This window comes from Lepidothrix coronata, unplaced genomic scaffold (assembly GCF_001604755.1).
Source record: "Lepidothrix coronata isolate B3197 unplaced genomic scaffold, Lepidothrix_coronata-1.0 Scaffold10, whole genome shotgun sequence".
NCBI classification, from domain to species: Eukaryota; Metazoa; Chordata; class Aves; order Passeriformes; family Pipridae; genus Lepidothrix; species Lepidothrix coronata.
The window spans coordinates 8,102,011-8,119,074 of NW_016690190.1; the positions used below are offsets into that span (position 1 = coordinate 8,102,011).

A 17,064-nucleotide genomic window follows, 5' to 3' on the forward strand; every position below is an offset into this window, starting at 1 on the left:
GGAGTATAGTTTCCTTCTTCTATACCAGATATAGTCCTCAGAGAGACGTACCTTCTCATTGGCACAATTCCTGCCAAAGTTCCCTGGTTGCAGGGTTGTACAAGCTCCCTCTGGGGAAAATGTCCATTGTGAGCTACCAGGGCATTACTCCCCACCCACTGCACCATCCAAACAGTCCCTGGTGTCCTGACCTATCCTCTTATGTTCTCTAGCTCACCAACTGTAGGCCACTCACAGAGTTTTCAGGCATCACCCACCTTGAAATGGCTTTGGGCAGACAGGAACGTCATAAAACAGCCAGGGCAGCATCTCAGTCACTTTGAAGCTTAGCAGTCTAGGTGTAAAGCAGACACCTAGACTCCCTGGAGAGTTTCTGATGACCTAAGCAGATCAAGTTCTGTAATTTTTTTTTTTTCTTCTCCTGGGCTCTGCAGGGAAGATGGATTCACAGGGCTGTGAACTGAAAGAACAAAGATGGTGTTGCTGAAGTAGAGATTCTCTTCAAAGCTACATCCTCATCACCCAGCTGTATATTTGTATGGGTGGGCAGATACAGAAGTTCCTCCATGCACAGGAATCACAAAAAGCACATGGGCTGCTTTAAAACCACATTTGTGTTTAAAACCTATGTCCTGGCTATTTTCATTAATAACAAAGCCAGTGAGAAATATTAATAACTTCATGATTATTAGAAACAAAAAGCAACCAATCTTTTTGTTGTTGATTTTGCTGTCTTGAGGGCACTTTCTTTGTGGTTAGTTATTTTGTTCATAATCAATGTTTTTATCACTTCCCAACACATTATCTACAGTGTTTGCAGCTTTCATACCCCCATTTCTAAGGCTCCTGCCAGACCAGCCTGCAATAATGGAATCCTTCTGGTTTTCAAGTGAGACACTCCTGCTTTTCGTGCCGATATATCATTTTGTGGGGTAGTTTCAGGCACATTTGATGGCACTGCTGCTTGTCCTGAGTTCCTCTGATAAAAATTATAAAGAATGAGAGTGAAAACTTGTAGAACCATTAAGATCGTGCTGTTGTGATTTGTTTGCCATCACAAAATACTGTTGGAAGAGTCAGAGATGCATTGGAAGAGTCAGAGATCCTCAGTTGTTTTGCCTTTCTTTCATTAAGTTCGTCCATCCTTGAATTGCTTCAGAATTCCGTGGGGAACCAAGGGTTTGCTAAAAAATATTATGCTGATGCCAGAAAGTTACACTCTAAACCATGTCCCAGCAAGTAAATGCCTTGCCCTTTGGCACCTCAGTTGTTGCTCCTAGCAAGGCAAACAATGCAAGTCATTTATCACACATGAAAACCAGTTTAGGATGTCGTAGGAGGATCCAGATTCAGGAGAGAGACATCTTTCAAGACTTGTTCTGGTAGCACCTCTGTCGCTTTGCGACCCAGCCCATCTGTCCTTCTTCAGCCACAGGGATTATGAGAGTTACTTCCATTGCACTTGCAAGGGATACTCTGCAGTGAATGGACTCCTATCACAGACTAAGATGTTTGCTCAGCAGCACAAGCAGTTTCCCAGGGAGACTGCTCCTCGTGCCCTTTTCAGCAGTTAGACTCCCTTCTGTGAAGTCTACTTTTGGGTGAGTCCCACGTCCTGTGCTTACGAGATATTTTGAGATACCACAGGTTATGCAAAGAAAAGCTTTGTCCTTCGGGCAGGGAATTGCAAAGAGGATTTTAAGTCCTTCCTTTCAAATACAGAACAGAACATGTGTGAGGCTGGCAAAGGCTGTCTCTTGGCAGGGCCAGGAATCTGACTGTGCCCGTTACGTGGTCCTCTGTGCAATGTGCATTCCACTCTCTGGCTGAAAGGAACAAATATTTGTGGAACACAGCATATTACTGTCAATACCGCTATAAAAAGAAGGGAAATGGCAGCTGTTCAAAGTAGCTGACGAGTTTGTTACACTAAAATAAGTCCCAGGAAGATTAATTAGTAACAAGGTAATGCATTCATAGGTGTGCAGTAGTCTGCATGTGGTAATGACAGATCTATTAATCACTGGGCCTGCACAATTAATATATTTTACTCTCTCTCCTATTCCTCTTTGTGTATGGCATAAATCTCCATAGCCCATGGCTATATCCCCTCAACATCATATGATAGGTATGGACATATGTTGACACTCTGGAAGAAGGATAAGTAAAAACAAGTCTTTTTATACAAAAGGCATACTTTGCAATTTGTATTGTAAAATATATAGTTTATCTATGAACGAAGTTTGGAGGTAGGATACTCCCTCTCAGTATTGGCAGTGTTCTTTGTACTTCTCCATTCAGTAAGGCCATGCTACACTGCATCAGTCCCTTGTGGTACAGCCCAATGCCCAGCTTGGTTTTAGTGTAATAGCAGGTCTTGTCACTACACAAGTAGTAAGCTGCTGTGCCTTTGCTGCTTGTTCACTGATGTAAAGATCTTTTTACCAAAAGCCTTTTCCTGCTTGACTGAAGTGGATACAACCGGCAATCACTTCATGGCTCTTTTTTACAATCTTGGCTGACCTTGAGTGAAAGTGTGAATCAAGCTCACGCCCCTTACAATCACAGTCATTTGTACGTGATCAAAGATTAGATAATGCAAAGTGTATATATTACATGCATTTAATGTAATATAGTAGATATATTGTATATAGTGTATAATACTGTCTGTTGTGAGTATTGGCCTCTGAGCCCTTGGTAAGCATTTTCCAACTATTTTCACGATTTTTCTGGATTTATTTTTTTTTTGCTAGATTTATTGATGTATTCTGTCTAACTTTAGGAGGTATGTAACCACCAACATATAGTTCAAGTTCCCTTTCCTCTTCTCCTGTAAAAGCTTTTCTTTCACAGAACTCCTTTTCAAAGAAGAAAACACAAAAGAACACCCCAGTCATACCTTGTAAATTTTCCTGACAAAATCAGGACATCTAGAGAAAACTAATCTCTTACCTCTGCAGTTTACCTTCTGCATGCTGCTTGCATTAGGAGCATACTCACTGATTGTTCCCAAGACACTGTATGCATGTAGCAGAATGAAAGCTATAAGATGAATGAGTCCAGCATTTCCAAAACAGGCGGTGAGAAGAGGAAAGCTAGGCAATATTCATGTATTAATTAAAATGTGATCTCTCCACCANTCTCTCTCTCTCTCTCTTTGTCTTTTCTTATGTATTTTATATTATAACTTGATGTGCAGGAAGGTAAATACTGAGACTGAGACCTTGTATTCCTTGGCCCAGACTGAGTTCTGTTTGGGAAGGGCTCAAAGCAGGAAGTCTCTAAGAGGCCAGAACAGACTGGGAGAGTCAGGAGGTGGATTAGGCAGAGCTGTCCCTGGGAAACTCTCATGCCCTCCACCTTACCCTCCCCTGGCTGCAAGGTAGCTTGAGTATCTTAAATCAATTCACAAGCAAGCACACAAGAAGGCAAACAGTATTTAAAAGCAGGTGGGGTTAGAACACAGACCCTGCTGTTGTGAAGGCAGTGCAGTGGAGCAGCTCAGTGAGCTGTAGCTGACAGGGGGCCTGAGGCTCTGTGATGTTCCTGTGGCAAAGCTTGGAGACGGGGAGTCTGGGCAACATTACACAGCTGAGCTAGTATATATGCAACCAAACTGGTTGGTAGTGCTGATGCAGCTGAAGAGAAAGGACAGTTGTGAATGGCATCCAGCACTTTGGGAAGCCTGGGAAGTTTGCAGCAGGGACCCTGGTGCAGGCACAGCTCCGAGGGAGCAGCAGTCACACCCTCACTCTGCTCCTGCTCACTTCTGCTTATTGGATGAGAAACTTCCCATCCACTCTGACAGTCTGCTAATAGGATAAAAATCTCTGGTTGTATTTGCTTCTGGGAAGAAAAGCAGGTCTCTCCATCCCAGTTATCTCATAAACAACAGCCTGGAGAGGTGGCGGGGGAAGGAAAATGTTTCCAACTGGGGAACTGAACTGAAAATAGCTGTGGCACTGAGTCTGCCTGCTGATTACAGCAGCTCTTCAGTTAGCAGGATTGTAAAGATAAGTCAACAGATTAGAGAATTGGCCTTTCAGATCTTGAGGACTAAATTCAAATTCAGCTTTAGGGCCCACTGGTGTTCACAGGACTTGTTACATCATTTTCCACTTACAAAGTTCACAAACCACAGCATGATGCATCTCCTTTCTCACCTGAGGAAGGGCTGCAGTCAGACATGTCCCTCTAAGTGCAAACTATGAAGGTCTTGTAGTGGACCCAAGGGTAGGTAACACAGGAGTGCCTTTAGATCAGGGTGAGGATTTTACCAACTACATTAAAATCCGTAGGCTGAAGTAGCAGAAGGGTTAAGCATCAGAACAAGGATGCAGTGGCAGAGCTGTGTGGATCCTCACAGATGTGCAGATCAAAATGTAAGTGTATTATCTAGCTGTTTGAAGAACCACGAGCAGAATAACAGGGCTATGCCAGGTCACGAATGACTTGTTTTAACACAGCTGTGTGAGGGAAGCTTGCATAACACCTGCCCACACTAAGCTTAGCTCAAGCTGTTGTTATCAGTCCCTCACTCTCCTGCATGCTAGAAGTATTTGCAAACTAGGAATCTATTATTTCAAGGCCACTATAAAATGCCTGTTTTTTTGGCTCGAGGTAATTCACCTATTCTCAATGCCCCGCTCAAGAGGTATAAAAGCTTTAATTACAGGTTTGACAAGCTGACTTTAAGGGCAAGACTCTTTAACTTCAATTCTTTGCTTTTCTCCTGGCTGCACGGTAACACACAGCCTGCCCAGCTAGCATGTCTCATGCCTCTGACTCATATGATATTGTGATAATAGTGTCTAGTATCAGACTAGTCATTATATTAGCAGAAGTGTCTGAAAGAACACCACATGCAGGAGCAGCACACAAAATCCCAAGCATTTTATTTACTAGGCACAGAAGAAATGTAGCAGACTAGGGTTTCAAAACAGAGTTTTATGCACATTTTGGAACAGGAGAGGTGAGTTCCATTTCAGATCATGAAGCTGAATAGAATCTGTTCAATGTGATCTATGAATACACCTATGGGGGTCCAGTGTTTTCACAGAGCCCTGGCTCTGGAGTGACCTAGATCTTATGTGTGTGGTACTGTACCTGTTCATCAGTGAACTGAATTGCTTGATTGTTTGCCATCAAGGAAGGCATCGTCCAGAGGCCTTCTCACACACCTCACATGAATAAGTGCTATTAGAAAATGTCTGCACTTGCTGAGAATTGATCTGGGTCAGGCACTGCCTGTGCAATGGAACCGTTCATATGGACAGGGCCTCGCTGCTGTCTTTTCATAATATTAATGCTTAAATATTTTAAGCACTACTTCTAAATTAAGTCTTCCCAGATGCAGGAAGCATACACTACTCTTCCAGCTTACAGAGTGGTATTTCTGATGAAAATTCTCAATCATTTGTTCTTTCCTACAGTCCCTTCACCTGTGGCCCAGCCCGTACCCTGCCTATCCTTTGAAATAATACAGCCCATTTTCTCCCTCACATTCACTTTTCCTGTGGGTTTTTTTTTTTTGTGATGCCAACAGGGGCCAGCCTTGAGGAGTATAGTTTCCTTCTTCTATACCAGATATAGTCCTCAGAGAGACGTACCTTCTCATTGGCACAATTCCTGCCAAAGTTCCCTGGTTGCAGGGTTGTACAAGCTCCCTCTGGGGAAAATGTCCATTGTGAGCTACCAGGGCATTACTCCCCACCCACTGCACCATCCAAACAGTCCCTGGTGTCCTGACCTATCCTCTTATGTTCTCTAGCTCACCAACTGTAGGCCACTCACAGAGTTTTCAGGCATCACCCACCTTGAAATGGCTTTGGGCAGACAGGAACGTCATAAAACAGCCAGGGCAGCATCTCAGTCACTTTGAAGCTTAGCAGTCTAGGTGTAAAGCAGACACCTAGACTCCCTGGAGAGTTTCTGATGACCTAAGCAGATCAAGTTCTGTAATTTTTTTTTTTCTTCTCCTGGGCTCTGCAGGGAAGATGGATTCACAGGGCTGTGAACTGAAAGAACAAAGATGGTGTTGCTGAAGTAGAGATTCTCTTCAAAGCTACATCCTCATCACCCAGCTGTATATTTGTATGGGTGGGCAGATACAGAAGTTCCTCCATGCACAGGAATCACAAAAAGCACATGGGCTGCTTTAAAACCACATTTGTGTTTAAAACCTATGTCCTGGCTATTTTCATTAATAACAAAGCCAGTGAGAAATATTAATAACTTCATGATTATTAGAAACAAAAAGCAACCAATCTTTTAGTTGTTGATTTTGCTGTCTTGAGGGCACTTTCTTTGTGGTTAGTTATTTTGTTCATAATCAATGTTTTTATCACTTCCCAACACATTATCTACAGTGTTTGCAGCTTTCATACCCCCATTTCTAAGGCTCCTGCCAGACCAGCCTGCAATAATGGAATCCTTCTGGTTTTCAAGTGAGACACTCCTGCTTTTCGTGCCGATATATCATTTTGTGGGGTAGTTTCAGGCACATTTGATGGCACTGCTGCTTGTCCTGAGTTCCTCTGATAAAAATTATAAAGAATGAGAGTGAAAACTTGTAGAACCATTAAGATCGTGCTGTTGTGATTTGTTTGCCATCACAAAATACTGTTGGAAGAGTCAGAGATGCATTGGAAGAGTCAGAGATCCTCAGTTGTTTTGCCTTTCTTTCATTAAGTTCGTCCATCCTTGAATTGCTTCAGAATTCCGTGGGGAACCAAGGGTTTGCTAAAAAATATTATGCTGATGCCAGAAAGTTACACTCTAAACCATGTCCCAGCAAGTAAATGCCTTGCCCTTTGGCACCTCAGTTGTTGCTCCTAGCAAGGCAAACAATGCAAGTCATTTATCACACATGAAAACCAGTTTAGGATGTCGTAGGAGGATCCAGATTCAGGAGAGAGACATCTTTCAAGACTTGTTCTGGTAGCACCTCTGTCGCTTTGCGACCCAGCCCATCTGTCCTTCTTCAGCCACAGGGATTATGAGAGTTACTTCCATTGCACTTGCAAGGGATACTCTGCAGTGAATGGACTCCTATCACAGACTAAGATGTTTGCTCAGCAGCACAAGCAGTTTCCCAGGGAGACTGCTCCTCGTGCCCTTTTCAGCAGTTAGACTCCCTTCTGTGAAGTCTACTTTTGGGTGAGTCCCACGTCCTGTGCTTACGAGATATTTTGAGATACCACAGGTTATGCAAAGAAAAGCTTTGTCCTTCGGGCAGGGAATTGCAAAGAGGATTTTAAGTCCTTCCTTTCAAATACAGAACAGAACATGTGTGAGGCTGGCAAAGGCTGTCTCTTGGCAGGGCCAGGAATCTGACTGTGCCCGTTACGTGGTCCTCTGTGCAATGTGCATTCCACTCTCTGGCTGAAAGGAACAAATATTTGTGGAACACAGCATATTACTGTCAATACTGCTATAAGAAGAAGGGAAATGGCAGCTGTTCAAAGTAGCTGACGAGTTTGTTACACTAAAATAAGTCCCAGGAAGATTAATTAGTAACAAGGTAATGCATTCATAGGTGTGCAGTAGTCTGCATGTGGTAATGACAGATCTATTAATCACTGGGCCTGCACAATTAATATATTTTACTCTCTCTCCTATTCCTCTTTGTGTATGGCATAAATCTCCATAGCCCATGGCTATATCCCCTCAACATCATATGATAGGTATGGACATATGTTGACACTCTGGAAGAAGGATAAGTAAAAACAAGTCTTTTTATACAAAAGGCATACTTTGCAATTTGTATTGTAAAATATATAGTTTATCTATGAACGAAGTTTGGAGGTAGGATACTCCCTCTCAGTATTGGCAGTGTTCTTTGTACTTCTCCATTCAGTAAGGCCATGCTACACTGCATCAGTCCCTTGTGGTACAGCCCAATGCCCAGCTTGGTTTTAGTGTAATAGCAGGTCTTGTTACTACACAAGTAGTAAGCTGCTGTGCCTTTGCTGCTTGTTCACTGATGTAAAGATCTTTTTACCAAAAGCCTTTTCCTGCTTGACTGAAGTGGATACAACCGGCAATCACTTCATGGCTCTTTTTTACAATCTTGGCTGACCTTGAGTGAAAGTGTGAATCAAGCTCACGCCCCTTACAATCACAGTCATTTGTACGTGATCAAAGATTAGATAATGCAAAGTGTATATATTACATGCATTTAATGTAATATAGTAGATATATTGTATATAGTGTATAATACTGTCTGTTGTGAGTATTGGCCTCTGAGCCCTTGGTAAGCATTTTCCAACTATTTTCACGATTTTTCTGGATTTTTTTTTTTTTTGCTAGATTTATTGATGTATTCTGTCTAACTTTAGGAGGTATGTAACCACCAACATATAGTTCAAGTTCCCTTTCCTCTTCTCCTGTAAAAGCTTTTCTTTCACAGAACTCCTTTTCAAAGAAGAAAACACAAAAGAACACCCCAGTCATACCTTGTAAATTTTCCTGACAAAATCAGGACATCTAGAGAAAACTAATCTCTTACCTCTGCAGTTTACCTTCTGCATGCTGCTTGCATTAGGAGCATACTCACTGATTGTTCCCAAGACACTGTATGCATGTAGCAGAATGAAAGCTGTATCTTATTTAAATCAATAAGATGAATGAGTCCAGCATTTCCAAAACAGGCGGTGAGAAGAGGAAAGCTAGGCAATATTCATGTATTAATTAAAATGTGATCTCTCCACCAAAAAAGAGTATGAGTCAATTGATATTCTGACAGCTGCCCATAGACTCATTCATGAAATGATGGGCATGAAAAGCACCATGGGAAGCAGGGTTTTTACCAGAGACAAAGTCATTCACTCTGTGCACATTCTGTTAAAGGAAGCAGCTTGGATATTGCAATTTATTCTTGTTGGGCTTGATGGGAAAAGAAATCTTAAATCCCAGCTGGAGAATTCGCAGGACTATTTTGCTCTTTAGATTTGCTTTATAGTTCTGCAGAGTCCCGCTTGGGAGACATTAACATCAGTAATAACTATAGCACTTAGCACTTATTGTAATGTGTTTCATCTGCAGATCTCGGAGAGATTTGCAAGGTGAGTGCAGAATTACAGTCCCCCTGTTAGACAAACTGAACAGATATGTAGAAAGGCTTGGTCATGTGGCCAAGGTGACACAATAAGGTGAAATGGTGGTGAAGTGACTTCAAGTCCTTCTGATCTCAAATGCCACCATGGGCAAAAGGGGTTATTTAGACTCATATTTTGCAAAGTAATTCAATACCAGTAGAAATTAGATGTGAAGTCACACAATGTGAATAGCCTCTGATATATCCAGTTCTAAAATTAATGCCTAGACCTGCAAAGACGTGTAGTAAGATGTCCCATTACAATCTGTGAAAAGTTTATGTTTTGTCTGTATTTCTAGAACTGGGCACCCTTTGCCCAGGCATGATCTTCTCTGGTTCATAAATTGTCAAAGTATTAAAGCGAGGCAAAGCAATAAATGCGGCAGCATTATATAATCCACGGAAATAAATCTGAATATTGGAATTACTTCCTCTGCCAAGATGACAAACGTTTCATAAATGCAAGATGCAACAGTAGTAGTGATGTTTCTGAACTGGGAAGCAAATATTATTCTCCCAGCATGTAAGGGAAAAATTGTCTCAGAACTGCACAGGAGGGTATTTGGTTGTGCCAGCTTTCTGTTTCAGCAGTTGACTGTCTTTTGGCAACCAGCCATCTAATAATTCATTGCATGCCCATGGGGCATTTCATTGGAGGAGGGACATATGTTAGTGCAAGGGTAGAGCTGGTATCAATACTTGGTGCCAGTGACATGGAACAGAGGCTCTCAAAGGGTCTTGCACATCTGTCTGTCTAGTCAGTCACAGACTGCAGGCTCTGCCCGTCTTTCGGTCTGTCTGTTGGGTTTCAGAGCTCGAAGTAACATAACATGAAGCATTTTGCAGCTTTATTTTTAAGGAAGCTGCTACATAGCCTTTGTTGTTGCTTTAACTGCTGCAGGAATGCTATGTAAGTAATGTGAAATTGGACATTAGGTAGTCCAGGAGAAAAAGTCTACATTCAGTGATGAGCCACACTGTGGTAAAATGGAAGAAGTGCAAAGACTTCAGAAGGCACTGTAGAGAGAATATCAAACCTACTGATCCTTGTGGTTTGCACTGTTTAAACCATGTAATACTTGCATGCCTTTAAGAAGCTGTTTCAATTCCATTGAAAAAAATTGCTATGCTATGCTATGCTACCTAGAAAATATGTAGCTAATGGGAGATTTCATCAGCCAGGGTGCATTATGGATGTGATGATAAATCTAAAAGAAGAGATTCTCATGTAAGCAAAGCCACCAGGGTTTGCCCCAGGAACAGGTCCAATAGTTGCTCAGAGAAGTTACGAATATACCATCACTGCAAGTGTTCAAGATGAGGTTGGATGGGGCTTTGAACCACCTGAGCTAGTGACATTTGTCCCTGCCCATGGCATGAGGAGTGGACTAAATGATTTTTAAAGGTCCCTTCCAACCCAAACTATTCATGATTCTGTGAAATATGTAATACAGTCTATGGCACCTGTCCCTGTGTTGTTGTTAGTGATTCGCTGTACTGGTCTGGTTGAAGTGAGCTGCCCATTCTGTGCCCATTGCCCTGTTAGCTGGACTGCTGCTCCTGGTGCAATCAGGCAAAGACAAGCTGTCTGATGGAAATGCCTTCTCGCCCCTTCAGCAACCTGCTGTCACTTAGCATGGATAGATGTGGGAACAGAGTTGTTCTCTACTGTCAGGAAGTCCCCTGTATAAAACATTGGTACTTAGCAGATTGACCAAATACCTTAGAGGATTAGGTGAGCTGTTGAATAACATGCACAGGGGTCAGTCAGTGCCTTGCTAATGCTGCGTTTTGGACACTGAAGCACCTTCAATGCAAATTATACAGTAGATGGAAGATCTAATGGGCTGTTTGAAGGCTGGGAAGTGGGGAGGTGTGGTCCCTCTACATCTAGCAGAGCCAAGACCCCCGGGGATCTCTTATTTTGTTACAAGCAGCAGATATTTTGAAGTTGACAGGGAATTACACCTGTGAGACTGCGTAGGTCACCGAACACACATGCCATAGGATGCAAGGCACCTGGATTTCCATTGCTAAATCACTTTGTGTGCACCTGGCAGGAAATCTGCCTTGGTCTCTTTTTTTGCCTTTGTCTCAGCTCCCAAAATTACAGGGAGGAAGTGGCCATTGAGATGGCATAGTCTGTATACCATGGTCCTAAATACAGCTCTGGTCTGGACTTGAGCCCACCATTTGGAAGAAACATCTCTTCTTGATTAAAACATTCCTGTGGTGGATTTACCACCAGCATTCTTGGTACATGGTTCCAGTAATTAATTACTTGTACTGCAAAAAATTCCTGCCTTGTTTCTAGACTGGAGCCAGGGTGTAGGCAAAAAGTCTGGGTTCTCTGAGAACTGAATCAGATAAGAAAGCCATCTGGGCAGTATTTGGTACTTCCTCTCATATTCGGCCCCAGTTTATACACAACTCTTCTGCAGCAGTTCTGTTTTCAGGTTTAGTTAACTGGCCTGAATGAACCTCACAGGATCTGCACACCTGATTATCCCGTGGTATTGAAGGTGTTGTGAGGTGCCAGGTAAAGCAAGTGATTGTGCTGCTGAGAGCATTCTGCATTGGGGAACGTAGTCCTAATCTCCTGTCTGTTCTGACCTTTGTCTTCCTGTAATACTTCACACCATCTTAATACTACTTATTGTTCTTCACGTTTTCCATCAGTGCAGTGTATTAAGTGCTTTGTGAACTGGTGGCTGCACGCTGATCCATGGGATCTCTTCAGCCCATGTGCCACTGCACCTGCATCTCTCACTGTACTTCAGTTTGACTTTCCACAGCAGTAACATCAGGGAAGTGTGAAGTACAATCTAGGATGTCTCTGTGCATGCACCTCTGATCTGTGGGGGCTGAGGACCTCTGTGCTTCATAGGCAAAGGATCAACATTAAGTAGTGCCATGAAAAGCCAAGCAACAGGATGGCATCAGGGGGCAAATGCCAAATGTAAACTCAAATGGAAATCGTGAGTCGTAGTCCAGGGGTGTCCTAGTTTTGGTAAGGGGGTGTGCGTCTGAGTGCTCAATGAATGTTGTTATCTCTGGAGATGAGGAAAGACAGAGAAATGTGATCACCGTTACAACTTTCCTTTAGCAGTTCTGACAGCTTTGGAAGAGTCTCCAGATACTGGAGCAGTTTAGGAAGAAAGCCGATGAACCTCATTCAACCATAGGGTATTTCAGATTATGACCCAAAGGGTCAGAGGTTAACCTGGGGACACTGCCATTGCCTTAGTCTCATCAGTTGCAATAGGTCAGACGTTCAAACAAAGAGAGTTTTGCCATTGACATCACTGAAAAAAGGATCTGACCCATAACCTCATATTCATCAGCTTCATGTTCTCAGAAGCCAGACATAAAAAAGAGCATAGATCGAGTAAGAGTTATCCTCTGAGGATCTGCTAGTGATATTTCATACCTCTGTATATCTTTGTTTTACATTTTGTACTTTTAATTCACATGATGAAGTTTTCAGACAGAAGTGGATATCATGTGTAAGCTGAGTTCCTTGTCTTTTTCTTTTGCCTGTCACTGGCTGCATGTTCTCTATTGATGTCTTGTTCCTGGTACTTGACACTGACCATCTTGTCTGTGAAAGGAAGCACTCCAGCTGGTTTGCCTGATGAGAAGAAAGGAAAGTTTGCTTGGTTTAGTCACTCTACAGAAACCCATGGTAATGTTGCACTGCACTCTGTGTCCACACTGTGTATATCTGTGTGTATGTGTGTCTGTATAGCTCAGTGCAGACTGGCATGTAATACAGCTTTGTATTCTTCTGCATGTACGTGCCTTGCTTTTTCTATTGTTTGTGCAATGTCCTCTTCATGCACTCAAGATAACAAGCTGCTCTGCAAATCAGTCTCTTGCTAATGTCTTCAAAATTGTTTTCCATTTGCAAATAAGCTCAAATATGTCTTGAAAGTGCTTTACCTCATCTTCAAAAATGACTTGCAAAATATCAATGTTTGGGGATTTTTGCCTGCAGGGCTTAGTCTGGACAAAAATTTTAATTATGAATGTTGTTTTTTTTTCTTACAGCTTACTTGACTGTTTCATATACCTCAGAATATTAATTCAGTTTATCCTTAATTTATCTTTCCAAATAAACAAGATTATTAAAACATCTGTCTTTGTATAAAGGAAAAGGCACCATCAGAGTACAATATTCCATAGTTCTGTCGAGAGTGCTAGAGGGTCCATTATTTCATATGGTCCTAAGAACACAACAAAAGAACTTTAGATTTCCCAGATGTGTGTTTTAGGTACATGAATTTTTGTGATGGGATGAAGGAAAGATAGTTCATTTTGAGGGACATTTCTGCCATAATGCTTTCAAAGCAAGAACCCAGAATACTTTTGGAAGAGCCTTCTGATATCTCTCTAGCCCCTGAAAGATGACCTGGTCCCATGGCCCTCTAGGCATCTGCCCAATTGAAATACAGAACCTGTTTCTTTTACATTGTCTCCTTTTGTACAGACAGCCCACAAGCAGATGTGTTCTTAGTACTAAGTTACATATTCAACAGGCTATTAGAAGTTTCTCCACCAGCTAGTAGTGCATGCCCTCAAGTCTCATCTGATATATATATCCAATTGCTAATACAGGTCATGTTCTGAAGTTCTACCAGGTTTCTGGGAGATCTGTTTAACACCACCATCACTCAGTCTTAAGTATAATTTTTTCAGTTGTTTTGTGTATTTGAAAAGAGGGGAGGAGGAAAGAGAGAACCTATTAAATCCTATCCATTTTCCTAACTTATGTTGAATTATTATATATTAAGGAGTTATTAGAGCTCATATAGGAGCCACGAACAACTGGTGAAGTGTTTTTTCTTTCTTTTTTTTTATGATCTGTAGAAATAAATCAAATGTTGATATTTGATAACAGATAGAAAATGTGACAGGTGCTTGAATCCAGATGAGATAGGTTCACACCTAAGGTTGCTTTCAGTTGATGTTTGTTCCATGATACTTCTGTAAAAGCCTAGGAGGTTCTGTCCAGTTCTTTGATGGTGAGTGCCAGTGTGAAATCTCCACCATAGTCCATATTCATTGGCTGCTTTGCTGGTAGTATCTGAGTGGGTCAGACAGACTTAATTTCTCTCTTATACCTATAGGTCCAGTTTATAATTGTAAGGTTGAAACACATTGATGTGACAGACACACAGTATACAAAATACATCAGTATATTGATGGGGTATTTGCTATCAGGCTAATAGAAGCTTTTTATCTGCATACGTGTCAATCCTGGTACCTTTCATTTGTATTCAATCGTTGCACAAAAGATTGGGGAGGGCAGTGAGGTGGTTGGGCTGCTACAGGTAAAGAGGCTCTTTTTTGAAGTGTTCTGTTGAATCAAACGGAAGCTTCTTGTTGGGGTCATCTGCTTTTCAATGGTTCTCATTCATAAAGTTTCCAGGAACTGACTCTGAAAGAAAAAGAGCAGCTGCTTCTTCTCTTTTCTTTAGCATTTGAGCAACCTGGGTACGTTCCTGAAGTCTACCTGCCCGGCCTGGTCTGTACAGGGAGGCACAAGACTTACTCAGCAAATTGCTTAATCCCCAGGAGCTGCAGCTGAGGGTCTTTTCATTAAGCCAGTTCCTTCACTCATGTGGCTCACTAAGAGACGTGCCAGGTTCTAATGGCCAACCCTCTCTTTTTTCTTCCCTTTGACTCTTACAGTGAGCATGCCCACCAGTGAGACCGAGTCCGTGAACACAGACAACGTCCCTGGAGCGGATATGGAAGGCGAAAACTGCGGCGCTAGGCTGGCGTGAGTACACACACACACACATCTGCATCAGGGCCTGGGCTGCACTCATGGGTTAAAACCAGGGCAAATGTCAGGCTTTTTAAGAGGAAGAAAGCCCCACTGTGGGTGAAAGGAGAGGCTGCAGAAGATCTATTGATCCAGTTTCTTATCTTAATTGCAGTGTAAACTCATTCTGGACATTAGCGAAGAGCTGCTGTGTTTACATAGATTTAAATAAAGCACAGGATGCCCAGGATAAGCAGATCTGGTTTTGCATAACAGCTAAAAGAGAAACTGATGGCTAACAGTGTTCTTATTTTAAAATCCCTCTTAGGTGATGGATAATCAAAACCAGTATGTGTAGACCAAAGAGTGGAAATGACTGGTCTGTTTCAATTTTTCTAACGATTCTTGTACACTTTACAGTGCCTTGTAATAGAAATACATTGATGAGAATTCCCATTTGACAGACTGCATTACACCCTTCAAATGCTGCACAGAATACTGTAGTGACAAAGAAATACATCAGTTAGGAGGGATTAATGCCTCCTTGAAGTTGCACCATTGTAGTTAGAGAAGGTGCTCAAGAATGTGTGAGAGAGTGGTTATGAAATACCATATTATATGGTGTATTTTTTACCAACACAGAGAGAAAGAATAGACAAGAGGAGTCCTATATTCCCTTTTGTATGACTAAACAAGAGTGGACTTTATGCTGTGGGGGCAATGTGTTAGTCCCTCCTAATTTCCTTGAAAAAGGTGTTAAGCATACCTCTGCTATAGCTTGGACCATGCTGGAGTATTTTGAGGCTCTGTCCTGTCCTTGGGCCTACCTTGAGCTCTTTGGTGATGCTCACCATAAGTGAATAAGAAATGCTTTATTTTGTCATACCTGTTGACCAGCTGACCCAGTATTCAGGTTCTGACAGGAGGGCAAGTGCTTGAGCCTGGGTATTTCCTGCTTTCCAATCTCCTTTTACTGCTCCCAAACTCATGCTTATTGAATTAGAGATATTAGTGGGCACACTTCTGCTTTTTGCCTCTATGGACCAGTCCATGGATTTACCTGACTAAGGCTGTCTGCCTTTACAATCTCCTGTGGCAACAAGTTTCAAATGTTCACTACCTGCTGTGTAGACAAGAACTTTCTCCTATCTGTTTTAAGATGATCTATCACTGCTTTCAGTCAATGTCCTCTCCTTCTAATATTGTGATATTTAGTGATCAATTGTTCCACATTCAGCTTATCTATCACTTTCATAACCTTGTAAACCTTGATTGTATCTCCCACACATACCCTTGGCCCTCTCCTCTACAAACTGAAGAGGAGGAGATCTTATCTACATTAAAAGATGTGATACCTGGGATATGTTATAAATTCAATCTGCTTTCCTTGAAGAGTCAGCCAACTGCTTACAAACACCTGCCTGCTTTTGTGAACCTGCTGAGTCTTTTAGTTTAGATTATGAACACTTTTCTGAAGGAACCAGGCTAGATCTATTTACAGCACTGAGGCAGTTGTAGCCCTTTCTTTGGCACCCCAGCAAGTTGCTTGTGCTCTTGGTGCATTACAGGAAGAATCAGATGGATGTGTGATCACTTCTTCCTGCTGGATTCAGTTTGAAGAACTATCTCTATTCTGCAGCTGTGGTTCACAGAATCACAGAATGGGTCAGGTTGGAAGAGACCACAGTGGGTCATCTGGTCCAACCTCCTGCTCAAGCAGGGCCATCCCAGAACACATGGCACAGGATTGTGTCCAGACAGCTCCTGAATATCTTGAAGATCTTGAAAGATGATCGTTAGCAGCCTCGCTATGGTGTCCATCAGCTCTCTCATGGATACCTTCCATCAGGGCCCATGGCCTTTTGGATGTCAGGTTTGCCTAGCTGTTCTCTGACCCAGTCCTCCTTGGGCAAGGAAAAGTGTTCCTTCCAACATTTCTTTGCCTTGGTCTCCTGGGTCAGAGATTCCTGAGGGCTGACTTTGTCTGTAAAGACCAATTTAAAAAATGCTTTCAGTAATTCTGCCTTCTTTGCACCATCTGTTACCAGAGCCCCCCCTTCATTTAGTAACAGGCCCACATTATCCTTAGTTTTCCTTCTGTTATAGATGTATTTGAAGAAGCCTTTCTTCTTGTCCTTGACATTCTTTGCCAGATTTAATTTTAGATGGTCCTTGGCCTTCCTCATCTCATTTCTAC

The 17,064-nt window shown here is 42.2% G+C and overlaps 1 protein-coding gene across 1 annotated transcript in view; it reads left to right on the forward strand.

Moving 5' to 3' along the window:
• The window catches only part of CACNA1C (calcium voltage-gated channel subunit alpha1 C), a 439,532-nt gene that overhangs the window by 302,740 nt on the left and 119,728 nt on the right, over nucleotides 1-17,064 (forward strand). The window contains exon 10 of the mRNA XM_017804609.1: nucleotides 14,792-14,882. Within this exon, the coding sequence (XP_017660098.1) occupies nucleotides 14,792-14,882 (91 nt within the window). The remainder of the gene's footprint in view (nucleotides 1-14,791; nucleotides 14,883-17,064) is intronic.